General features: G+C 49.0%; 1 protein-coding gene across 3 annotated transcripts in view; it reads left to right on the forward strand.

The window, feature by feature from the left end:
* GALNT14 (polypeptide N-acetylgalactosaminyltransferase 14) overlaps nucleotides 1-26,256 on the forward strand; it is a 206,386-nt gene that overhangs the window by 73,007 nt on the left and 107,123 nt on the right. For all 3 annotated transcript variants that reach the window (XM_075925330.1, XM_006118082.4, XM_075925331.1), the window contains exon 2: nucleotides 8,642-8,811. In XM_075925330.1, coding sequence (XP_075781445.1) covers nucleotides 8,642-8,811 — 170 coding nt within the window. The remainder of the gene's footprint in view (nucleotides 1-8,641; nucleotides 8,812-26,256) is intronic.

A 26,256-nucleotide genomic window follows, 5' to 3' on the forward strand; every position in this document is an offset into this window, starting at 1 on the left:
AGCTCATGATACCATCTACATGTTTTGTTAGTCTATAAAGTGCTACCAGACCATTTGTTGTTTTTTAAGTTTGTCTTCAGTAGCAGTTTTTGGCTCAAGCTTGACATGATCATGATTGTTCTTTCTTTGAATAGCTGTGAAATAGTCACCTGTACTGAAAAATCTAAATTGTCATCATTAAGTTTCAGAATTAACATTCCATTGCTGCTTGGTAATAACTGGCATCTATTCACAACTTGATCCCATTTCAATCGCTTTCCCCACAATCCTAGAGGCTGGAGGCTTCCTTAAAAACCCAAACAGATTCTAAAGCTAAGGTGTCAGTTACCAGGGACAAGTGTTTGCTTACTGAGCTGGGTTCCAGGCTCTTGGTGGCGGGAAATACTAGAGATCTCATGACTGTGCTTATTCCATGCTATATCGAGGCTAATATTAATACCTGTTTGTAGTGTCCTGAAAGATTTAGATGCAGCTCCTCTCAACTGATCTCAAACTCTGTGAGCCATTCACCCATCACTAAACTAGGTCTTGCTTTTCACAGCTAGGGAGGCTGATTAACTGCTGCAAGTGAATCTTAACAGGCAAGTTTCCTAACAGAGTGGTTTGTCTGATACTATTGAGAGGGCAAGAGAGGCGCACTTATTTCATTAGAGTAATAGGAATGCACCTCCCCCTTTTCTAAAACCACAAAATGGGTACATTTTTTTCTCCCTCTGCTGCAGACTTATCCAATCTCTCAAACTCTTTTGCCAAAAGAAGTGACTGTTTCCTATAATTAAAACCAAACATTAGACTGCAGCATTGAAAGAGAAACTACCTAATTCTGAGGGGGGAAAAAATAAAATTTATTACCAGTACATGAGAGAAAATGAATGAGACTTACAGAGAAGGAACCCAGCAGAAGATAAATAGAAAGGCAAGTGGAATATTGACTTGATCTTTCTCTAGTGCAGGGTAATTTGGCTCCTAAAGTGAGTTAGATCATAATAAATTAAATTTAGATTTCCGCACATCAGTTAAATAACTCCCAAGATAGAATTCCAGTGTGAGGAAGAGGTGATAATACATGGTGGAAATATAATGAAGTTCTTATCCAATAATCTAGAATTGATGTGCTGTCCCTGCATGTATGACGGGGGTTTCCTGTCCCAGTCCTGCCTGATTTTTTCCTTTCCCCTGTCAGTGGTCCAGAAACAAGTAAATCATCTACCGCAAGTTGGAGAAACCTTCTGTCATTAGAGCACTTCGATAGTCTGAACACTTCCTATACAATGCATCCTTCGTGGTATACAGTGCCGACAAACTGTCTGCAGTCAGTGTAGGCCTGAAAATTCTCCTCCGATTTCATGCAGCCTCACAGGGCATTTAAGAGAGGCTGAGGATGAAGAATACCGCTTCCTAATGAAACCTCAAGGAGGGATTTAGCTATAGTAAAGAGTGTGTAATGGTCCAATAGGAATTTGACCTGGACACGGGTAAACTCTGCATCTGATGTCTTAGCTCTGGGGTGTTACATGTGCGGCAGGATGTGGACGCCCCACACCATTCAGAAAGGGGCTAAAGAGTTACTCTTGGCTCATAGGTGGCCCAGCACTGCTGTACCTTCAAGGTAAGCTAGGAATGGAAGAAGAGTAACAAAGGGGAGCAAGTCAGCTCCGGGGCAGGTGGGCAGCACGGGGATGGAGGGGACCGAGGAGGAAGATATTGATTGACAGGATGTTTGTCTCCGCAGTTTCCAAAGAGAAGCCAGACAAAAGGCAGAGCCTGCTGCCTGGCCTGTGTCTTAGGGATGTTAAATTTAGCTTAATTTGCTAATAAATAGTCGATACAATTTGCACCGACTGTTCGATTTGTTGATAAGGGCTCCTCTACTTTTGAAGTGCAGCAGCAGTAGTGGCTGTTGCTGCACTTCAAAGGCGAAAGCGCTGTGGGGAGCACGGGGCCCGTGGCGGGACTCAAGCAGTTCCCCGCTGGCCCCGTGCTCTCCGCAGCTTTTCAAAGTGGAGTGCCACATAGAGCTCTGGGCTCCGAGGTGCTGCTGCTTTGAAGCACCCTCTCCTGTCGTCCTCCCACCTTCCCCTTTGCTGCCTCTTTCTGATAAAAGAGGGGGAAGTGACTAGTCGTTCACATCCCTACTGTGTCTGAGCTTCTGGAAGTGAAAATGGGCTGGACTATGCTCTTTCTAGTGGTCAAACAGCCTAATGCTGAGATGGACTGTGACTTGACAGGGTCCCTCTGAAGGAAGAGAGTCTGGTGGCTTCTCTGGGACTTGCTGCCTATTTCCTCCCCTTCTTTTATGTCCTGGCCTTTGTTCTTTTGCTTGTGCTCTTGAAATCCTGGATGGGGTTAGGTCCTGCTCCAGATCCCAGAATCTGAATGAGCACGTAACCCCGGCACTCCCTTCTCCAAAGGGACTAGAATCCTCATGACACCACCTTTATTAAGTGTCTAATACCCTGTGACTTGCATTCAATAAGGACAAAAATGATTTTGATCCAATCCAAACTGTATTGTCAGGAAATGCCCATAGAGCCAGCACATGCTGTATGACATATGAGTCTGACCATAAATAGAACATCACGGGGTTCAGTATGAGCCTGCCCCGGGGAGAGAGGACTACCCCAGTCCTCTTTCACTGCAGCAGCTTGGGGCCAGGTGAGAAACACCTCTCTATGGCCACTGCAGCTCCAGTGGGCACAGCTGGGAGAGAGAAGCGTGTCTCCTGGCTGGGGCAGGTCCAGGTTCGTCTGTCCCCTGCACTTCCCAGCCAGAGGAATGCAGCAAACTGTGCACTTTCCCCTCGTTCCCTGACAAAGGGGAATAGCCAGCAATGTCCCTGTATGAATTGGGCTGGGGGAGCTTCAGCCTCCTCCACCCTCCTTAAAGGGTCCTGTGGGGTGGGAGGCTCAGAGCTGGGGCAGTCCCGGATGGTGGGGTGGGCACCACTATCTAGCCCTTTTCGCATGCATGGTGAGTCTGTCTCTTTTCTGTATGGTTTTAGGAGAAGCAATCCCATTCCAGGCACATCCCATTTTCCTGGCACAACCCAACCCTGACTTTGCTTTCAGTTATAAGAGGAAGCTATATACCAAATTTGGTGCTCCTAGCTCTTATCTTTTAGGAGGAATTCTAGAACAAACAGACAGACTCTCTCAAATATATAGTAGATTGATCATATTTCCCATCACATTGTCCTTTATTTCCTTAAAGTACAGTACTCTAAGGGCTCCTCTCAATAGCGCAGTGCCCTGGATGTCCTGGGGTGACATTCAGTTTGTGACAAGAAGCATTCCCTGTCTGATAAACCAGCTCTGCTTCTAGACTTTGGAGGCCTTCTATGGGTATGTCTACACTACAAAGTTAATTTGAACTAACGTCTGTTAGTTCAAATTAACTTTGATAGGCGCTACACAGGCAAACCGCTAGTTCGAACTTAATTCGAACTAGCGGAGCGCTTAATTCGAACTAGGTAAACCTCATTCTACAAGGACTAAGCCTAGTTCGAATTAAGTAGTACGAATTAAGGGCTGTGTAGCCACTTAATTCGAACTAGTGGGAGCTAGCCCTCCCCAGCTTTCCCTGGTGGCCACTTTGGGCACCACCAGGGAAAATCGTCTGCCCCCCTCCCGGCCCCGGAGCCCTTAAAGGGGCACGGTCTGGCTACGATGCCTCTGCCAGGTGCAAGCCTGCTAGCACCCAGCCAGCAGACCCTGCACCTGGCATGGCATGAACCAGCCACCCGCTGCCACCCAGCCCTCCGCCTCTTCCCGGGACCACGCTGGCGGCTCCCGGGAGCCTGCCCAGGTCTGCAAGAGGTGGGCGCCCACCAGGTCTAGTGCGGAGATCGTGGACCTCATCCACGACCTCCACACTAGGCACAGGAAAGTGGCCGTATAGGGCAGGATAGCTGCCAGCCTGGCCACCCAGGAGCAGGTTTGCATGAAAATCAGGGTGGTCCAGTGAGACCCCCCAACCCTGAGCCCTGAGCTTAGAATGGCCATACTGGGTCAGACCAAAGATCCATCTAGCCCAGTAGCCTGTCTGCCGACAGCAGCCAACACTAGGGACACTGGAGGGGATGGACCGAAACAATGACCAAGCCATTTGTCTCGTGCCATCCATCTCCAGCCTTCCACAAATAGAGGCCAGGGACACCATTTCTACCCCCTGGCTAATAGCACTCCATGGACCCAACCTCCATGAATTGATCTCACTTCTCTTTAAACTCTGTTCTAGTTCTAGCCTTCACAGCCTCCTGCAGCAAGGAGTTCCACAGGTTGACTCTTTGCTTTGTGAAGAAGAACTTTCTTTTATTAGTTTGAAGCCTGCTACCCATTCCTTTCCTTTGGTGTCCTCTAGTCCTTCTATTATGGGAACTAATGAAGAACTTTTCTTTATGCACCTTCTCCACACCATTCATGCTTTTATAGACCTCTATCATATCCCCCCCTTGGTCTCCTCTTTTCTAACCTGAAAAGTCCCAGTCTCTTTAGCCTCTCTTCATATGGGACCTGTTCCAAACCCCTGATCATTTTAGTTGCCCTCCCCTCTCCCCTCTCCCACCCTCTCTCTTTCCCTCTCCCACCTCCTTTTCCCAGTCTCCCCGAGTTTTGCTCAATAAAGAGAGTTTCTGTTTTTGATCACACGTGTCCTTTATTTTGTACATCAGGAAGGGGGGCTAGGGAGGGGTAAGTGGAAGGAGGTAAGGGAGGAATGGGGTACGAGTCCCCGATGGGGAGGACTGGGGTGGCTCTGTGGGCTCCTCAGGGTGGAAGCTCTCCTGTAGCCCCCCAATTGACCCCCCCCCCCGGATGGCAGCCTGCGGCAAGTGCAGCCGGGCTGATGGCAGAGTGCTGTGATGTGCCGAGTGTGGGCATTCAGGGCACTCCAAGCCAGGACTGCTTTGCTGTCCCTCATCAAGTTAGACAAGCGAGCGGGGAACCCCTGATAAATGTCTGTCCGGGGTGGGGGTCGGGTCCCTTTAAGCACAGCCCTCAGCTAGCCTGAGACAGCAGCTCCACGCTCTAAGTCCTAATCTGATGCCCTGTCGGCACTGCTTCCGGCCATCTTTAACCTCGGTTCAGGGTCCACTCAATGTGGACATGCTAGTTCGAATTAGCAAAACGCTAATTCGAACTAGTTTTTAGGTCTAGATGCACTAGTTCGAATTAACTAATTTGAATTAAGTTAGTTCGAATTAGTGCTGCAGTGTAGACATACCCTATCTGAGGATCAGAATCTACAAATGGAAAAGGGCTATTCAGTCATCTGCAGCAGCTTGTCTTGTTTGCTGAGCACACAGTCCTAGCTGGAGCAAACTTGGCCACTGCACCTTATCATAGACTGGGCTGTTCAGATCTTTTGAGTTTAGTGTTGCGGCTCACCACCATATGTAAACGGCTGGTGTCCTGGTACGAACAGAGGTGCTTGGAACATATGGTTGACGTCACAGCAGTTGGCTAATTGTATTGTTTTGGAACTGCATCTGTCCATTATGCCATGTGAACTTGGCAAGCCTCAAGCTGGCAAAGACTTGCCCACTACCCAGATTCCCTTGCAGCATAATTATTAAAAATCAAAGTGCCAAGCTGCTTAGCCATATTATACAGGGACAGGTTGATATGTCAAGGTTTTAAAGGATGCTGTGCTGATAATCTCTCCATGCAGGGTCTGATTCTCCATTGTCCTGCCCTGCACCCACTTGAGCAGTGGTGTAAATGAGTGCACAAGGTGTAGGGCAGTGGAGAATTAAGCCCACACTATTGACAGCTCAGTTTTGTTACTTCTACTATATAAAACTGAAAGAAATTTGTAATATTTTGCTTATAGTGTAATTTTTGCTCTTCTCTCACTTGGTCGGTCAGTTTCACTTCCTGTTTATCCTCTATTCCCTGTCTCCTGTCTAAGCTCAATTAACAGCGTTTAATTTACATTTTTTTTAAATGACATTGTTTCATGGCTGTTTTAAAATGGAAACATTTCTAGTCATGCTGAGTTTTATAACTTTTTTTATTATCAAAAACAGAGCTTTAGCTTGGTATCTTAACCTCTGACAGTTTTTTCAGCAGAGCTGGAAGCTCAGGATCCTCTCCAAATCTTGTAAATTTTAGGGTTTCAGGTGGTTCTGAGACACAATCAGCTCCATTTCTCCTGATCTTTCACTGGCCTGGTAAATCATGCTTTACAAGATGCCTTAAACATAAACTATATTTATTGCACAATATACTGCACTCCTACCAAGAGCATACACATTTTTATGGATAGCCTTCTGCTCATAAACCTCCTGATGGACCGGAATGGCCATAACATTTTAATAACTATCCTTCACTCTTGGGCTACGTCTACACTGCAGTGCTATTTCAGGGTATCCCGAAATAGCTATTCCGCATCTTTTGAGCGTGCCCGTTATTTCAAAATATCACGGGTGCACTATTCTGATGTCCCTGCAAACCTCTTTCATGAGGAGTAAGGGACGTTTCAGAATAGCGATTTATTTTGAAATAAGTGCTGTGTAGACAGCGCCAAATTTCAAAATAAACTATTTTGAAATTAACTTGAAATAAGCTACCCAATTTCAGTAGCTCAAGTTGTGTAGCTTATTTTGAGCTCTGGGTGCAGTGTAGACACACCCTTAGTGCCCAAGGATGCTGGACTGATGTTCAAAAAGGTGGCCTGTTCAGCGATTGTCCCTGGAGGCAGCCTAGGCACAGCCCAGGTAGAATGGCTAAAAGCAGAAAAGCAGTTATAAAAATGACATTGTGGTGCACCATATTTATTCCCTCTGAATGTGCTGCGTCTGCAAGTCAACAGATGATTTTTATAGCTCTCAGCCACTGTATGCTCACCCCAGGATATGAAAATAAAGTCATGGTCGTCTTGCCTCTTGCAGCAAGGTAATAAAGCTACTGTCATCAGAGCAAGGCTGATAATGTGCTTCGATCAGGGTTGGGTTAGAATTCAGCTTTCTGTATGGGCTCAGTAGGAGCAAGAGGGAAAAACATTTTCTCTGCTTAGTAGCAGGTGGAACCCAAAGGCCAAATTTCTTTCTGGGATGACGCCACTGGTGGAGGTGGACTCAACTGGAGTGACAGGAAAGATTCATCTGGCCACTGGGGATGAGAGAGAGAGTATTCCCCAAGGAGCACAATGGTGTTACACTAGTGTAAAGTTATAATCAGCCTTGATGTCCCTGCACAGAAGAGTTTACATTCAACAGCCTGGGCTCTGAGTTCTGTGTCACCGATTTACTCTGATGTAACTGTAATCAGAATCTGGCCCAACAATAGTGAGCAATAGTAAGAAATATTGGCACGTTTTGGCTATTGGGAATGCTTGGTTGAGAGGACAAGGTCAGCTGCAACAAAGCCACTGTTGGTTATAACTATCGCGCTCTTGGTGTGTGTGTGAGAATCAATTTGGGCTGTGAAGCAGCATCAGGCCTTTTCTGAACTCCACTCTGCAAGCTCTTTGCCATCTTAAATGGCACGTTGCTTGCCATCTTGCATGCAGTATTTGCTGTGTTGAATAGCACATTGCTTGGGCCCAGTCCTGACCCAGCTGGCCCTGAAAGCAATGGAGAGTCATCCACTGACTTCAATGGGAGTTTGATCAGACCTTTGGAGGTGGCCTGCGTTCTCTCAAATTTCACTCCAAAGACTTTACAGCATCCAGGGGACTCTCGATCCAGCTCCTTTTTAAGCTGATGTCTGAGATACAGGCTGTTCATTTGCAGGGGCCATCTCTTTCCCCTTCCCCCTTCCTATTAACATGGAGAATGTGCTGTCAGATGTGAATAAAATCAATTATGGGATAAAAATCGCCTGTTTCAAAAGCTTCATTTTGTGCCATTAGCAGGGGAGAGCGGCTGTGAGATGGAGTAACAAAAAAAATAAAAAGATCAATTATTCGATAAGATCACAATTTTCTTTGGTGCTGAAATTACTGTACACGTTTGACTCACTCTGTATTACACGTAGGCTGAGATCAAAGAGGTTGTGCTGCCATAATGATGTGATCTTATCAAGTGCACCTTGCGCTCGCCACCTCGGCACCGGCACAGAGCCCTTGTGTGCTGCTTAGTGAAAGGACACTTTGTCCCTTGTGTGGAGTAACGTGGGGATCTGCGATGTGGCTTGTGGCTCCTCTGTACGGAGCAAAGGATGGAGATGATGCATTCCCTAATGCCTGTCTTTGTGGGAACCCTGCTGTCCAGAATAAGGTGGCAGCAGAGCAGGCAGTGTTTCAGAAGAGATGCCCCCAGCCATCTGAAAGGAAGTGCAGATCCAGCCCTGTGCTCTAGCCACTTGAATATTAGACAGTTGTGAGAAGTCATTAAACCACACCATATAATTTAACCAAGCGCGTCATGGCCATGGGAGGATGCTGAGGTTCGCCTGTGGAACTGGCTGTGAAAGGGCAATGCTAAGGGTCCCCCGTGGTCCTGTAGTTTTCATCTGTACATCTCTGCTGATGTAAATCGGTGCAGGTCCATTGATTTCAGCTACTAATTGTGAGAGGGGGGTGAGAGCACGCACCCTTCGTGGTACTAATCACTTGCTGGGTGTCACTGCTTTCCACTCAGAGAAATCTGTACCTTGCAGGCCTCCGTATGATGGGGTTAAATGTTTTCTTGTGTGTGCAGGGCTCAGATGTCGACTGGGATGACCTCTGGGATCAGTTTGAAGAGAGAAGGTACCTCAGTGCCCGGAAATGGAAGGGTGGAGAGGACCCGTACCGCCTCTACGCCTTTAACCAGCGTGAGAGCGAGAGGATTCCCAGTGACCGTGCCATCCGCGACACCAGGCATTACAGGTTCTTCCATCCTTCTCATCCCCTTCTTTGAGCAAACAGAATGAGTGAAAAAGGGACATGAATTGCCCTTCCTTAAAGGTGTCCACTGAAGCTAAAAATATACACTCGGGGGAAATTATAATGGGCCAAAGCTGTGAGGCTATGTAGGACTGGGAACATACCTAGGGGATATCTTTGCCTTCAAACAGAGCCTGAAAAGATAAGTCATGTTGATTTAAAAATAATTTAGTTACACACCTTATTAATACCACCTTAGACACTTAATTGAAGCTGCTTTGGGGCTGTTTGATACATTGTTTGCATTTCGCTAGGGCAGGGAAGCTACACAGGTCAATTTTACTTCTAATTTATAGTTTGTTTTTACTCTAGTTTCTCTTGTACAAAAAGAAAGATTCTGTTTTAGTTTTTTTTCAAATAAGAAGGGGATGTTTGAATCCTCAAAAAATCTCTACTGATTGTGCTGACATTTTAATAAAAGACTTTTTCATTATTTTTATACTGACCTCCAAAAATATTGAGTTGTCTACAAAATCATGAGTGGCTTAAAGTAATAAGTTTTGAGAGCTTCCCTCTGCCCCCTTCTGGCTTCTAGTCCTTCAGGATGCATTCAAATCAGGCTTTCAAGCATTTCTTTACAACCATGAGTATTAGAAACATACTTTTTAAAAGGGGGAAAGTAGAAATTCTCTCCTAATCATATGCCTCCTGAAGCTGGAGCTTTAAAAGAAACAACAAGTATCATGAGACTCACAATAACATTCTGAGAGTTAGTAAGAATGGGTATGTCTACACTACAACGTTAATTCGAACTAAGTTAGTTCGACTTAGTTAATTCGAACTAAGCTAATTTGAACTAACGGATCCAGACTAAAAAACTAGTTCGAATTAGTGTTTTGCTAATTCGAACTAGCATGTCCACATTAAGTGGACCCTGAACCGGGCTTAAGGATGGCCGGAAGCAGTGCCGGCAGGGCATCAGAGTAGGACTTAGAGCGTGGAGATGCTGTGCCAGGCTAGCCGAGGGCTGTGCTTAAAGGGTCCCGACCCCCACCCCAGACAGACAGTTCTCAGGGGTGCCCTGCTTGCAAAGCAGTCCTGGCTTGGAGTGCCCTGAGTGCCCACACTGGGCACATCACAGCACTCGGCCATCAGACCGGCTGCACTTGCCGCAGGCTGCCATCTGGGGAAAGGGAGCAATTGGGGGGCTGCAGGAGAGCTTCCACCCCCAGAAGCCCACAGAGCCAGCCCAGTCCTCCCCATCGGGGGCTCGTGCCCCATTCCTCCCTCACCTCCTTCCACTTACCCTTCCCTAGCCCCTCTTCTTGATGTACAAAATAAAGATAACGTGTCTTCCAAAATGGAATCTGTCTTTATTGAACAAAACTGGGGGGGACTGGGAAAAGGAGGTGGGAGAGGGGAAGAGAGAGGCTAGGAGAGGGGAGGGCAACTAAAATGATCAGGGGTTAGGAACAGGTCCCATATGAAGAGAGGCTAAAGAGACTGGGACTTTTCAGCTTAGAAAAGAGGAGACGGAGGGGGGACAGGATAGAGGTCTCTAAAAGCAGGAGTTGGGTGGAGACGGTGCATACAGAAAAGTTCTTCATTAGTTCCCATAAAGAAGGACTAGAGGACACCAAAGGAAAGGAATGGGTAGCAGGCTTCAAACTAGTAACAGAAAGTTGTTCTTCACAAAGCAAAGAGTCAACCTGTGGAACTCCTTGCTGCAGGAGGCTGTGAAGGCTAGAACTGGAACAGAGTTTAAAGGGAAGTGAGATCAAGTCATGGAGGTTGGGTCCATGGAGTGGTATTGGCCAGGGGGTAGAAGTGGTGTCCCTGCCCAAGGTCTGTGGAAGGCTGGAGAGGGATGGCACAAGACAAATGGCTTGGTCACTGTCTTTGGTCCATCCCCTCCAGGGTCCCTAAGGCTGGCCGCTGTCGGCAGACAGGCTACTGGGCTAGATGGACCTTTGGTCTGACCCAGGACGGCCATTGTAAGCTCAGGGCTCAGGGTCGGGGGTCTCAGTGGACCCCCTTGTTTCTCTTGCACACCTGCTCCTGGGTGGCCAGGCTGGAAGCTCTCCTGCCCTAGATGGCCACTTTCCTGTGCCTAGTGCGGAGATCGTGGACGAGGTCCACGATGTCCGCACTAGCCCAGGCGGGTGCCCGCCTCTTGCGGTCCCGGGCAAGCTCCCGGGAGCCGCCAGCCTGGTCCCGGGAAGAGGGGGAGGGCTGGGGGGCATCGGATGGGTGGCTCGATCCGTGCCAGGTACAGGGTCTGCTGGCTGGGTGCTGGCAGGCTTGCACCTGGGATGGGCACTGTAGCCAGCCCATGCCCCTTTAAGAGGTCCGGGGCCGGGAGGGGGGCAGTAGAGTTTCCCTGGTGTTGGCTAGAGTTGCCACCAGGGAAAGCTGGAGAGGGCTAGCCTCCCACTAGTTCGAATTAAGGGGCTACACACCCCATAATTCGAACTAGCTAGTTCGAACTAGGCTTAATCCTCGTGGAATGAGGTTTACCTAGTTCGAACTAAGCGCTCCGTTAGTTCGAATTAAGTTCGAACTAACGGAGCGCTAGTGTAGCACCTATGAAAGTTAGTTCGAACTAACAGACGTCTGTTAGTTCGAACTAACTTTGTAGTGTAGACATACCCTATGTGATTTATTCTATTTATATGATGCTTGTGGCCTCTCCCATTATATTTATTCAATAGAAACCAAACCTAAGTGTCAGGCTTAAATGTATTGAGTGTCCTTTTCATTGTTTTTTGAGTGCTTTTATTGAGTAAACAGGAAAATTCACTGATCCTCTTCATTTGTGGGTGGAAAGGGTCTGATCTGGTCTGTATTTTCTTAGGATGAAGTCCTTCCACCCCCGCCCCCCCCCCCTCCGATGTCTATTCTCATGTATGATGCTCAGGTCCAATTCACTGAAAACTTCACCTGCCCTGCAGGTTGAATCCCATAAGATTCCATCGGGATGCTTGAGGAAAAATAGATGTTACCTTCTTCCAAGGCAGGCAGACGTGTGTGTGTGTGTGTGTGTGTGTGTGTACGTATACACACATGCTACTAGCGTCGATCCCCTGTGGCCCTAAGAGGGGAAACAATCAGATGAGGCCACAAGTGTGGAACAGAAGCTCACAATTTTGTTCAGCAGAGCAAAGGGTTAATAAAGGAAGGAAAGGATTATTTCAGAATAAAAGTGGAGGAGTGTGTGTGTGTGTGTGTGTGTGTGTGTGTGTGTGTGTGTGTGTGTGAGAGAGAGAGAGAGAGAGAAATGTAAGAACTTACCTAGCTCCCTTCATCAGCCAAAGGACAAGGCATCTGAGTGGCACACTCAAAGAAACAGGCCCTCTGCTTTGGCAGGCCACTTGGATGGTGCTTTGCAGGTGGATCTGTGCCATCTGCAGGATTGTCTTTCATAATGTCAGTGCTGCTTGACGGAGTGGCGATGGACTCCCTTCATGGCAGTGGAAAACTGACAGGCAGGAGCTGGGTGCTGATAGGGTGGGGAGGGTCTGCAGGGGCCTGATTTCACATCCTGTACAAGAGCTCACTGTTTTGATCCCCAGTTTCCCATGAGAGTCATAAGTAGGGTTGCCAAATGGTTTCAACAAAAATACCAGACACACTTGACACAATCTACATTGCATCTTATTTAGAAAATACCGGACATTTCTATTTTCTCAATTTGTTTCCCAAACAGAAAGCTCAAATACTGGACTGTTTGGTTCAAAACCGGACACCTGGCAACCCTAGTCATAAGGGGAAATGCTGCCACAGCCCATATCCTACCAGGGTGCTGAGAGCCACTGACCCAAAATGCAAACCCTGTGTGGGATGGAAACCACTTCCACCAAGGGGTGCTACCACACCCCAGCGCCCCTCGTTCTTGCACTTCTGCATCCAACCTGCTTGGCACATGGTCTGACTTCCTCAATCAGCTGCATGTGGCTATAATGATCTCGTTTGTCCCCTCCTGTGGGCAGACTTGTGGCAGGAGTCTCCCAGAGGTTCTTCTGGGAAAGTGTTCTTCCTGGCTGTTCTGATGGGGGTGTGGGAGGCAGCATTTGTTATGGGGCTTACTGGCAATCCTTGGGGTCATCCTGGATTGCAAGGACTCCATGGGAGACCAGGGCCAGACATAAAGCTCTGTGAGCCATTATCAGCTTCTTGACAGTGCAGTTCCAACGGGGTCAACCTCACAGGGCTCTCTTGGCCAGCAAAAGCACCTGTGACACCCTCCACTGCCTCTAGCTCTGAGCCGTTTCTCCCAAGCCCATGTTGTTGATGGAAGATGAGGCATGTCCCACCCACTCCCCATGCTTGGATTCCCAGACCTGCGGAGAACCCTTCTCATCTAGACAGGAATACTGCCCTATGAAGACCTCTCTCATCCCCATCCTCCCATCTGTCACAGGGGACAGCTGAGATCTCCATGAGTGGGCCCCTCAGTCCAGACCAACTGGGCTTGTAAACAGCATTCCTTCCAGTGCAGTAAACAAACGTCCTCTGACTGATTCTTTACTTCCTATGATGAATGTGACTCGCACCCGGCAATACAAGGACTGAAGGACGTGCCTGAGGCTACATACGTGGCCAGAGGAAGAGCCGGGTTAGAAACCAGCCCCAGCCCAGTGCTGCTTCGTGCAGGGCAGTGACGAGTAGGACAAAGAGTGATTTAAAGGTTGTTCCTGAGAAGAGACCGCAGAGGCTCACTGGTGTGGCAGCACAGTGAAAGAGCTGCATCTTCCCCTGGGCCCTGTCACCTTGGGGCTGACCTGCAGTAATGGGGAGTTCTTAGCTGCTTGGCGAGGCTGAGTGAACACGAACCCTGCCCTCCGAGAGCTGGATTAGAGCTCCTTGCCCATGTCCGGCTTCTCGCTTTGCGGTCCACTTGCTTTGAGCTGCAGTGGGCTCCGCTTGCTTTCCAAGGACATGCTTCAGCTCCTTATGCAGTTCCCACCCAGCCATTTGTGTGGTGAGAGCCCATAGCACACTACTAGGGAGGAACAGGCCTGAACCGGAACCCTGGTCAGAACCTGGGTCAGAATCCAATTCGGCGTCTGGATTTGAAATTCCTAAATTGCCTCTGTGTAAAGGGGGAGAACTGAGCCATGGGCGCCAAACCTCCTCTATTAACTGCCCGCTTGATCCTAAAGGTAGGACTTGAGCCCCTCTCTAATGATAAACTTGCACCTGCTCTTTAGCACAATTTTTGGTTTGATGTTCACTCCCTTGCCTAGGGAGGCCAGATGCTCGTTGCACTGATGGGCCCAATGGACACATGCTAGAGCAGAGCAGAGAGCCTACTATTCCTGTTGAGAATTCATGTATGAGTTGTTAACCATCTGCCCTGTTTGAAAAGGAAAAACAACTAGACTGACCCTCCCTCCGGTCTGGCTACTGCGGCCAAGTGTCAGCCTTTTCCTGTGACATGGTGTCAAATGCTTTGGAAAAGAAAAGTCCTCATTTCAGGAGGAAGCAAGGGCACAGTGTGTGGGGAGGGGCCTGAGCTAATTAAATTTGCTTCCAATTTCCTCAACCCGGTAATTGGATTCTGATTTATTGAATATGTCGTACTAATGGTGCATCATCTGCAACATTGTTCCAGCATTACAACAGCCACTAAGGAGCTAGTGCTGCCTGGAGAGTCAAAAGCACCAGACAGCTGGGGAGAGGGGCTGCAGGAAGACAGGTCTAATGGCCCTCCACGGGCAGAGATTTTTGTTCACTGTGCAGCTGTTTGGGGAGATGCAGCAACGCGCCCCGGCACTACAGTGTGCTTTGCAAACAGACCTTGCTGCTACGTCTCATTGGGTAGAGGCACTGAGGAGGGGTTGTTTGATCGCTTAGCACAGCCTGGTGGGTAAATGGAAACTGTCATCCCAGACTCTCGCAGCAAGAAGCTGATGGGCGGTAGGAGGGAAAGGGTAGAGGAGAGTCAGGGTTTAGAAAGTGGTGTCCTGTCACCTCCCAAAGCCAGCTTGTTTCCTGTGGCCTGTTTTTCAATGACTTGGGCAGTGAAGTTTCCACCAATTCTCCCAGGAGACCACAGTCACTCTAAAGCAAGGGTGGGCAAAAGGGCCTCCGCTGGCTGGATCCGGCCCACCAAGTGGGGGGCTCCAGCCCGGAAAGGCCCTGCTGCTCCCCCACCCCCAGGCCAATTAGGCGCCCGAAGCCTTCACCGCTCTGCCCCCGCCCTGCGAGCAGCATGTGGCAGGGGCAAGGCGGAGCAGACTTCATGCACTCCCCTGCCCCCAGGCTTTAATTGGCCTGTGGGCAGGGGAGTGCGGGAAGCCTCCTCCTGCCTGCCAGGAGCATGTAGTGCTTTGAAGCACTGCGTGCTGCTCTCAGGGCGGGGGGAGAGCAGAGGAGGTTTCACGCTCTCCCCCGCCCCAGGCCAATCAGAGCCTGGGGGCAGTGGAGCTGTGTAAAGCTTCCTTCGCCCTGCCCCGGCCCTGTGAGGATCCCGTGGCTCTTCTAAGTGCCACATGCTCCTTGCAGGGCGGGAGGAGGCTTCCCGCACTCCCCTGCCCACAGGCCCTGATTGGCCTGGGGGTGGGGGAGTGTGCCAAGCCTCTTCCAGGGCATGGATGCCTAGTGAGAAGGGGGGGGCCAAGGGGCTCCCCCACACCCAGACCAAACATGGTGTGGGGGTGGAGTAGCCCCCGCCACTTCCTGTTTAGGCCCCGCCACTTCCGGGGCAAAAATTATTGCCCACCCCTGGTCTAAAGGATCCCACAATTGATATTTTTTCCTGGTAATCAGCCTAAACTTTCCAGTGCTTAGTTGCATTCTTTGTTAAAGCTTCCCTTTGGATCACACTAAACCTGTGGTCCACAGACCCTGGGGATCTGCAGACAGACCCACTGACAGGATGGGCAAAGGGAGTAATGGCTGGAGCCCTGGGCAGCATGGTCCAGACAGCATAAAGTTTGGCAGGGTTGGGGCACAGCATGGTTGGGGGCGGCACTGAGGGCTGGCTGCCCCTAGCCGTGCCCCTTATATCCAAGGCCTCACCCCTTCCGGGAGCACAGAGCACTCCCATCCACCTTGCAGAGAGACCCAGCAATTCTATTGGCCCCCATGTCTGCAGATTGTGTCTAAGATTTCGAAAGGGGTCTGCAGGTCCCTTTGACAATTTTTAGGCTCTGCAAATTTAAAAAGCTTGGAAACGACTACTGCAAACAGTGCCTCATGCTGCTGTAAGTATGTGTAGATGGCATATGATATCCCAACTCTAATCCTCATTTACCCAACCTGTGAATATTAAACATTTCCTATTCCCTCAGAAGAAAGGCGCTTCCACATGCTCTGCCCAAAGTATGTTGCTCGTCCTTCTTAAAATGCTACAAGTCCCAAGCATGGCTATTTGACCTTTGCCAGAAGGTTGAGTTTGTAGCCCTGTATGGGTACATCTACACTGTAGAGTTATTTCAGAATAAACTATTCTGAAATTGTTATTCTGAAATAGCTTATTTCGAAATAGCATGTCTACATTGTAGGGAAGCCACAAAATTAGTCTGAAGGCTTCCCTAATGTAGACGTGCTATCTCGATTTAGAGCCCCAGGAGGAATAACTTAGAATGGCCCCGGTGAGAGACTATTTTGAAATAGCAGAAGTGGGGAGTCTACACAGGCCTTATTTCAAAATAGATATTTTGGAATAGGCGTTATTCTTCGTAGAATGAGGTTTACAGAAGCTGGAATAAGCCATCCATTATTCCGAAATAACTTTGCTGTGTAGACACACCCTATGAGTGCCTCTAGTGCACAGCTTCTTTGTGCTAGCTTGCTCATCTGCGGAAGGCTGTAAGTGGCACGTGCACCATTGGATTGCATTCCTGTCACATCCCGCCTTACGTACCCACTAGCTGCATGTCCATAAAATGGGAAGCAAGGTTACAGAATGTCAGGGTTGTGGATCTGTCCGTGCTGTGGCGTAGAGGTTTGTGCTATGGCTCAGCAAGTTGGAAAACTGTCCAAGAGCAGGAAATATGACCCAAAGCCCTAAGAATTCTCAGTGATGGCTTCTGGGTGTCTTCCAGCTGTAGCAGATGCCTCCCAAGGAGGTCAGACATTCCAGTGTTCATGCTATTACTGTTCCATATGCTAGTCGTGCTGACCTGTGTCTTCAGAATGCTCCACTGGTTTTATAGGCATGAATGCCCTGCTGCTAGAATCGGCTTGTGCCACTAGTTTTGGCTGGTGCTGCACTGGCCTTGAGTTTGCTCTTCCTGATGTTAATAGAGTGGAGGAGAGAAAATGGAGTGAGACATAAGACAAATTCTGGGGGGGAAGGGAGAGGGAGCCCCCCAAAGAGATTACTTTATCATGTATCTGATGTGGCCCAGCATAGGGCCTTCATGTGTGCCAATATTCCTGTGTTTGCTGTGCTTTTACCTCCTCTATTAGGGTATGTCTACACTACAGAGTTAGTTCGAACTAACGGACGTTAGTTCGAACTAACTTTCATAGGCGCTACACTAGCGCTCCGCTAGTTCGAACTTAATTCGAACTAGCGGTGCGCTTAGTTCGAACTAGGTAATCCTCATTTTACGAGGATTAAGCCTAGTTCGAACTAGCTAGTTCGAATTAAGGGGTGTGTAGCCCCTTAATTTGAACTAGTGGGAGGCTAGCCCTCCCCAGGTTTCCCTGGTGGCCACTCTGGCCAACACCAGGGAAACTCTATTGCCCCCCTCCCGACCCCGGACCCCTTAAAGGGGCACGGGCTGGCTACGGTGCCCGTCCCAGGTGCAAGCCTGCCAGCACCCAGCCAGCAGACCCTGCACCTGGCACGGCTCGAGCCAGCCACCCGATGCCCCCCAGCCCTCCCCCTCTTCCCGGGACCAGACTGGCGGCTCCCGGGAGCTTGCCCGGGACCGCAAGAGGCGGGCACCCGCCTGGGCTAGTGCGGACATCGTGGACTTTGTCCACAATCTCCGCACTAGGCACAGGAAAGTGGCCGGCTAGGGCAGGAGAGCTGCCAGCCTGGCCACCCAGGAGCAGGTGTGCATGAAAATCAAGGGGGTCCACTGAGACCCCCGACCCTGAGCCCTGAGCTTACAATGGCCGTCCTGGGTCAGACCAAAGGTCCATCTAGCCCAGTAGCCTGTCTGCCGACAGCGGCCAACCCTAGGGACCCTGGAGGGGATGGACCGAAGACAGTGACCAAGCCATTTGTCTCATGCCATCCCTCTCCAGCCTTCCACAAACCTTGGGCAGGGACACCACTCCTACCCCCTGGCTAATAGCACTTCATGGACCCAACCTCCATGACTTGATCTCACGTCCCTTTAAACTCTGTTCCAGTTCTAGCCTTCACAGCCTCCTGCAGCAAGGAGTTCCACAGGTTGACTCTTTGCTTTGTGAAGAACAACTTTCTGTTACTAGTTTGAAGCCTCCTACCCATTCCTTTCCTTTGGTGTCCTCTAGTCCTTCTTTATGGGAACTAATGAAGAACTTTTCTGTATGCACCCTCTCCACCCAACTCCTGCTTTTAGAGACCTCTATCCTGTCCCCCCTCCGTCTCCTCTTTTCTAAGCTGAAAAGTCCCAGTCTCTTTAGCCTCTCTTCATATGGGACCTGTTCCCAACCCCTGATCATTGTAGTTGCCCTCCCCTCTCCCAGCCTCTCTCTTCCCTTCTCCCACCTCCTTTTCCCAGTCTCCCCCAGTTTTGTTCAATAAAGACAGATTCCATTTTTGAACACAATTGTCCTTTATTTTGTACATCAAGAAAAGGGGTTAGGGAAGGGTAAGTGGAAGAAGGTGAGGGAGGAATGGGGCACGAGCCCCCGATGGGGAGGACTGGGCTGGCTCTGCGGGCTTCTGGGGGTGGAAGCTCTCCTGCAGCCCCCCAATTGCTCCCTCTCCCCAGATGGCAGCCTGCGGCAAGTGCAGCCGGTCTGATGGCCGAGTGCTGTGATGTGCCCAGTGTGGGCACTCCGGGCACTCCAAGCCAGGACTGCTTTGCAAGCGGGGCACCCCTAAGAACTGTCTGTCCGGGGTGGGGGTCGGGTCCCTTTAAGCGCAGCCCTCGGCTAGCCTGAGACAGCATCTCCACGCTCTAAGTCCTCCTCTGATGCCCTGCCGGCACTGCTTCCGGCCATCCTTAAGCCCGGTTCAGGGTCCACTTAATGTGGACATGCTAGTTGGAATTAGCAAAACGCTAATTCGAACTAGTTTTTAGTTCTAGACGCGTTAGTTCGAATTAGCTTAGTTCGAATTAACTAATTCGAACTAAGTTAGTTCGAATTAGCGCTGTAGTGTAGACGTACCCTTACAGATTTAGCAGCCACTGCCTCGAGGCTTGCTGGAGCTAGGATGCTCTCTGAAGTGCCGGAGGAGTGCAGTAATACTCTGATTTTCTGAAGCACCTTCCATCTGAGGGCCCCGAAGTATTTTATGCACATGCTGATCTGGATTAACCTCTGCTGCCCAAGAGAGAGCAGCTGCTAAAACTAAGCTGGAATTGAAGTAGGAAGCAAGAATGTGCTAAGATGGGAGGGTAAATCTGCTAGAGCTAGGAATAGCTGGGCAGATCTGAGGCCATCTCAGATAAACACATGTACCCCTGCCAAACCATTCGGTTTCAGTCCTGCTCCCAGTCCCTTTGCTGCAAGGCCAAAGAATCTGTATGTCATCTTCTCCACCTCTCCTACCTCAAGCCCAATGTGTGCCAAAATTCCTGTATGTCATCTTCTCCGCCTCTCCTACTTCCAGCTTGTGTTAGTTGGTGTGAGATTATCCACCCACGGTGAGACAATCTTTCGAGAAAGGGAGTTTGTGCTTGTGGAGAAAGTTAGGGGGTTAAAATTGGTGTTCACAGCATGACCCAGGACTGCAAAAAGAGGGTGATGGGTGGTATTGGGAAACCTCAGAGGCCCAAGCTGTTATCAGCACAGCACATGGTCAGCACGAAGCCACTCACCCAGACTGGAGAATGAGCACATCTCCCCCTAATATTTTGACCTGTCCTTTATGTGGTGGGACCCCTGTGGCTGCAGGTGCACTTTTACTCTCTGAACCGTCTTTAGTTGGGCTAGTACAAAGGCTGGCAGGAGCAGTGAACTCCTTTATGCACATGGTCCTGATGCAGCGATCTGGTAGAATATACTCTGTTTGCAACAGACACCTCTCTGTCTTTGTGTAGTGGTGCACATGGGGAAGAAGGAGTGTTGAGGAGATGGGTATTTTGTGTACATCTGTATATGCATGTGTGCAGGTAATTCAAATGTTGTGTGAGTGGCACCTGAAAGTTGAGAGTGCAATGCAAATATGCACTGCTGGGTCCATGTGGGAGCAATTGTAGTGTGTCTCTGTGCACAGGTATGCTTGGGAGTTACATTTGCTTGTTGAGTTGATTACTGTGCTCCAGACTAGGGGTTTGTCTAGACTGCGTCCCTCTGTCGGCAGAGGGATGCAGATTAGGCAGGTCGACATAGCAAATGAAGTGGGGATTTAAATATCCCATGCCTAATTTGCATAAAATGAACGCCGTTTTTGCTGACTCAGCACTTTGTTGGCAAAAAAGCGGCAGTCTAGAAGGGGATCTGTCGAGAAAGAAAGCCTTTTTCGACAGATTCTGTAAACCTCCTTGCAGGAGGCATAAGGGATCTGTTGAAAAAGGCTTTCTTTATCGACAGATCCCTCTCTCTCTAGACTGCCTCTTTTTGCAGAAAAAGTGCGGAGTCAGCAAAAATGGTGGCCATTTTTATCCAAATTAGGCATGGGATATTTAAATCCCTGCTTCATTTGCAATGTCGACCTGCCTAATCTGCATCCCTCTACCGACAGAGGGATGCAGTCTAAATATACCCTAGGAGTGGGCACTGGATTGCATTCAAGTACTCTTGATTACATACTGTCCACTCATTACCTAATGTCATAAGCAGCAACAATTAGATTTTGGCAATATGCCCTTGCCTGAAAGTTCTCTGTGGCCCCCGGCTCCATTTGATTTCTCCTGTTGCCTTGTTTCTCTCCAAATCTACTTACCTGCCTGGAGCCTGCTCCTCTAAACCTGCTTAGAAATGAATCAAAATGAACAATCTGCCCTGACAACTAGAAACAATTTCAACCCTGCAATATTTTGTACCACTAAAGGAAATTTTGGCTTCATGTCTTTTCCTTGTTTGGCTTCCTCAGAGCTCCTTGTAATGTTCTGTGCTATCCCTCCAGAGGGTCCCAGGAATCATTTATGTCTGCAGAGTGACCCGTGTGGAAATGACCCCTTCTCACTCCACCGCTTCCTGTGTGTACTCAGTCTCATCTCTGAGACTGAAGTGCTAGCGGCAGAAAGATGCTTTCATTGCTCCTTTTAGAGCCAACGCCTGGCTCTGTGGGAGTGAATTGGACCCTCCCCTGGCTCTCTCATCCTCCTGACAATTGGTAATGCCCAAGTGCAAAGCTGAATCCTACCCTGGGTTACTGAGTTAGCCCAGTGAAACAGAGGACAGAATTTGAAGACGGTATGAGGGATTGTGGGTGTGCATGTGAGAGCAGAATTTAGCCTGCAGCATCTTTATTGCTGGTGATACAATAAGAGTCCTCTCAGATTGCAGGTGAGGTTTGCATGGTAACAGATAGCTAAATCCCTGTACATTTCAGAGGAGAAAGTACTTGAAAGCTGTCACGATTTAATTGCTTCCTTTCCTTTCTTGCTGCTGACCGTAGATGGCTTTTCTCTTTTGCTTGGCAGCGGTAACATAGCTGGGCTAGTTCCATGTCCTATGCAATGTGGACCAAGTGTTGGGGCCCCTACTTGGTATAAGAACATTAGAATGTATATACTAGGTTAGGCCAAAGGTCCATCATGCCCAGTATCCTGTCTTCCAATAATGGCCAATGCCAGTTGCTCCAGAGAGGATGAACAGAACTGGTAATCATCAAGTAATCCATCCCCTGCCACCCATTCCCAGCTTCTGTCAAACAGGCTAGAGACAGCATTCTTACCCATCCTGGCTAATAGCCATTGATAAAAGCCATGCTCCATGAATTTATCTAGTACTTTTTTGAACCATATTAAAGTCCTGGTCTTCACAACATCCTCTGGCAAGGAGTTCCACAGGTTGACTGTGCAATGCGTGAAGAAATACTTTCTTTGTTTAAAACCTGCTACCTATTAAAAGTATGTACTCCAGTGATGTCAGCTTCAATTGATGCCAAAAGTGTCCCTATGTACACACCTAGTCTTGGGTATAACAAGGAGTGTTGCAGATGAGGGCTGAGGGGCATTGGCAGAGATGTGAGCTCCCAGGATGGGAATAATAGTGCTCGTTCTATGCTGGGACAGACATGTTTTCTCAAAGCTGTACTGGGCCCCAGTGCTGTCATAGCGGGGTGTGTGTCAGGTCAGCATTAAGCTGTTGTCTATTTTTTGAGGGAAGGGAGGAGGTGGAAGAGAGCACTGGAAAAGCAAGGCCTGGATTCAGGTGCATTGTCAGAGCTGTGAGGAGGCTCAACTCTGCCTGAGCAGGAGGTGCTGCACAGGTCATCAGGACCAGGGCTGCCCCTACCAGTGCTGGTGCCCTCTGCAGTCCAGTACTGGCACTTCCCCTGCTCTGCATAAGAGGGGGTGGGGGAGGAGGACTGAAGCTGTGGGGAAAGAGGTTGCCAACTCTCTCGGACTGGATGGACCAGATGCAACTTACTGGTGTCTGGTCCAGAGAGCTGGTCATGTGGGAGCAGAGCCAGGAGGGAGGTGCAGACCAGAGGAACAGCAGACGGCTGCAGAGTTGGCAGGAGAGAAGCCGTGCTTTTAAGGGGAAAGCACCACTTCCCTCCAGCCAAACACAGCACAGCTACCCCGTTCTCTGCCAGAATCCCCTGGTCCTGCAAGCCCCACTTGGTGAGCAGGGGCTGGGCACTGAGCCCTGAGGGAAGGTGGGAGGTTGGGGCTGGGGGCTGCTGGAGCCCTGGGGGAGGGGCAGAGCCCCAGCCCTGAGGCTGGAGCAGGGGATGGGGACTTCCAGAGCCCATAGGCAGCATGCAGCTCTGTAAAGGTACCATGAGTTTTGGGACAATTCGGCGCCCCAAATTTCCTGGTGCCCCATGCAGCTGCATGTTTTGCATATGAGTAAACCAACTCTGGTTAGGACTGAGGAACATTGGCTGAGCTGTGCAGGGGAGAGGATCAAGGAGCTGGTGCTACAGTATGCTGGGGAGGGGTCCCAAACGCTCCCTCAATACCATGGTGACTAGTGGGTTTTATGCAAAGTGCTCTCAGATGCATGGGCAAAGCTCTGGCATGGGGCCAGGAATGGTAGGAGTGCTGCAAATCAGGACCAAGAGTGCAAGGGGGTAGAGAGGGAGACAGTGCTGGAACAGGAACAGATGTTGCATGTCAGGACTTAGGCGCATTGGCAAAGCTTGGCACCAGGGCTGGGATGAGGTATGCCGGAACAGCTGTGTGTGGGAAGCTTGTACAACGCCTGCCTGCACTCAGGCTGACTCAAGGCAATGAGACGCTCCCTTTGCTGAGCACCACATCCACTAACCGGTTGTTATTTCTCAGCCAGTCCCTGAGGTCCTCCCACAGGCAGACTCCTATTGACATCACAGGGATTACACATGTGAGTAAATGCAACTTAGTGGAAGTGTCGCATAACTGGGCTAGCAGTCAGCAAGTCAGCTGATGTCACAGATTTGGGCTCTCTCCTTGTTTTCATATTTTCATTCTTAGTCACCTTTCCCTGCTTCCCAGAGCCGATAATCGCCAGCAGGTTTGTTCTGTCCCTGGGCCTGTGATTCTAGCTGTTTGTGTTCCCTCTGGGTGCACCCAGGAGGTTATGTCTGGGCCACATGTCTGATCCAGCTCCTGTGTATGTGAGCACTGCCATTCCGGTTCTCTAGACAATAGGCAATGGTGGCTGGCAGGAAGTTCGAACACTGGTAGTCAGGTAGAACATGCGCTGGGCTTCTCCTCTCAACCCCAGCCTCTCTCAGCTTGTAGCTGACCAATGGGGAGATGGCAAAACGTGCTTTTCCAAGGGACACTTGTGACAAGAACAGCTGGGAAGACAGTCAAGATGAAAATGTCTCCTACAGGAAATGGCTTAGTCGCTTATTTTCCCAAGTGCTTTGAGCACAGCTTGTGACACTCGGATTTTCCTGAGCCCTTCTCAGGCTGGGGTTTCTGGGGATTAGAACGTGTGGAAAAATCAATCGCCCCCAACGGCAAGAGCGGCAGGACTTTGTTTGACAACTTTGTGCTTGTTCCAGAACCCGCTGGATAGCGCGGAGTGGGGACTCTGGAAGTGTGGGCTCTGTACTGACGGCAATTGGCTTGTGTTTCGATGATGAATTGTGAACTGGATGCGGCTCCATTTCTCCAGCCAATACTTGACTGTGGCAGCTTAAAATGAAACCAGCATTTTTAAAACATTTTTTTCATAGAGTGGACATCATCTTAACAGAGAGATTTCCCATTGACCACCCATGCACAATCATACTGCAATCTTTTGCTAACCACTGCAATTGCTTGCATGGCATGTTAACATTAGGAAAGGCTCTAGAGTATTTTTAGCTTCTTTTAATGCATTTTCAAAGCTGAAAACAAATTGGAGAGGCAGCATTATGAGGCCAGCCAGCTCTCTGCAGTCCACCCACAAGCTTGCAATAGTTTGAGAACCATGAATCTGAAACATTTAATTTAAATATGGTCATGTCACCCCCTCACCTTGGGATTTTAGGGAGCTTTATATCCTTGTCATGATCTTATTATAGGTCCTTTCACCTCTCAAGGAATTCAAGCCTTTTGTTACCTAATATGATGATTAACAGCTCCAGTTTACTAACTAGCCAGAGACATCTAGCCATACGCTACCAAACAAAAACAAACAAAAAAAATCATGATGAAGAATTCACCCTCCCTCCAGGAAACAGATTCCCAGCTTTAATCAGAAACTGCAAACAATAATGCCATAATTTATACCTGTTGTCACTCTCTGTACTGGACTCTAGGCTCAGCTGTCTGAGGTCAGATCCTGACATGACTCTCACCTCAGAGGCTCCAGCTGTTCTAATTCCAGTCAGAGTTTGATCCAGAGTTTGAAACTTCCCCCCAGTAATGAGCTAAGGGGGTAGTCTGGAAAACTCCTTTAGTAGCTTGAAAACAGGCACTCAACTTCGGTTCCTTGCTGCTAAAGAGTGTTGTGTGCCATTACTGCATTAAGCTACAGTTGTCATATGTTGCCCCAGAGGTGTGGTACTCCAGATCCAGTGAACTCCTCCATCTCATCTATTGTTTCTAAAGCGCTTGGGGATCCATCTTTCCAAAAAGGTGCAATATCAGTCTGTGTCATTTAGCATTAGAAGGGGAAGAACAAGTCCTCTTCTCCTGTCTTGCATGATTGCTCCCCTCTGCTGTCTTGCCAACTGCGAATATCCTTTTTTGTCCAGAGAGCAGAACGGACACTCCTTGTGTGACCTGAGGCATGCTGCTTGTTGGTTGTCAACAGCAGAACTGCACAAAAATTCCCAACACAGCCTAACACCACGGGAAACTCATCTGGTTCCAAGTCTTGCTATAGACTTGAAACTCAGACTGAGTTGGCAGAAAGCTGAATGTTCCTGGACCTTTCAGGTGACCCTGGCCAGCCTGTGATGGGCCCAAATCCCTAGATCTGAACTTCCAAATCTTGGGGAAGCTGAACTCTGGCCTCTCTTGCTTCACGCACCTCTAAGTCTGAAGAAACCTAATTCACTGTGTGCGTTAGTGTCAAAATCACTTTTCTGCTGAATTTCATGTTGAGGTTTGGATTAATTTGAACTTGAAGCTGAAAGTGAAATTTAAGGAGGTGCACACATGTGGGTCAGTCCCTGAGAACACAGTTACCACTGAGCTCATCCATCCCTACCTAGGAGCCTGGGGCTTGGGTTTGTTAGTGGCTAAATCTGAACTAATCTGAGATGCATCAGTAAACACTAGGTCTTGTTTCATAGTCTGCTGAGGCCTCGAGCTTCTGCGTGTCACTCTTGGTCCAGAGCCAGTTCTGAGGCAGTTTTGTAACTCTCGACATGATTTACAAATCTTGCTTGTGGTGCACATGATTTATAGTCCTTCTCTCTGAGCAGTTCACAGTAATGTGACTAGTACTGTATAAATGTCTTTGCAATACCCCTCTCATTCCACTTCTCCAGGTGCTATAGGCCTGATTCTTCCCTCACTGAAACTGGTGTAAATCGGGAGTAATGCCAATGAAATCAAACTCTGCTGAATTGTAAAGCTAAATTCAGTGAAAGGAGGAAGTAGGCTTACATCAGGGTGAAATGCCTTGGGGAAGCCTATGGCCATCCCAGTAGATCATGTGTCCTTCTCATTTATTTGTTCTACCGCAGGCAAGATCAGGGTCCCATTGTGCGAGGTGCTGTACACACACAGCATAAGTGACAGTCCCTGCTCCAAAGAGCTTATACTCTAATTAGATGGAAGCAGACAAGGA

The sequence above is a fragment of the Pelodiscus sinensis genome, chromosome 3, assembly GCF_049634645.1.
Source record: "Pelodiscus sinensis isolate JC-2024 chromosome 3, ASM4963464v1, whole genome shotgun sequence".
Taxonomy (NCBI): Eukaryota; Metazoa; Chordata; order Testudines; family Trionychidae; genus Pelodiscus; species Pelodiscus sinensis.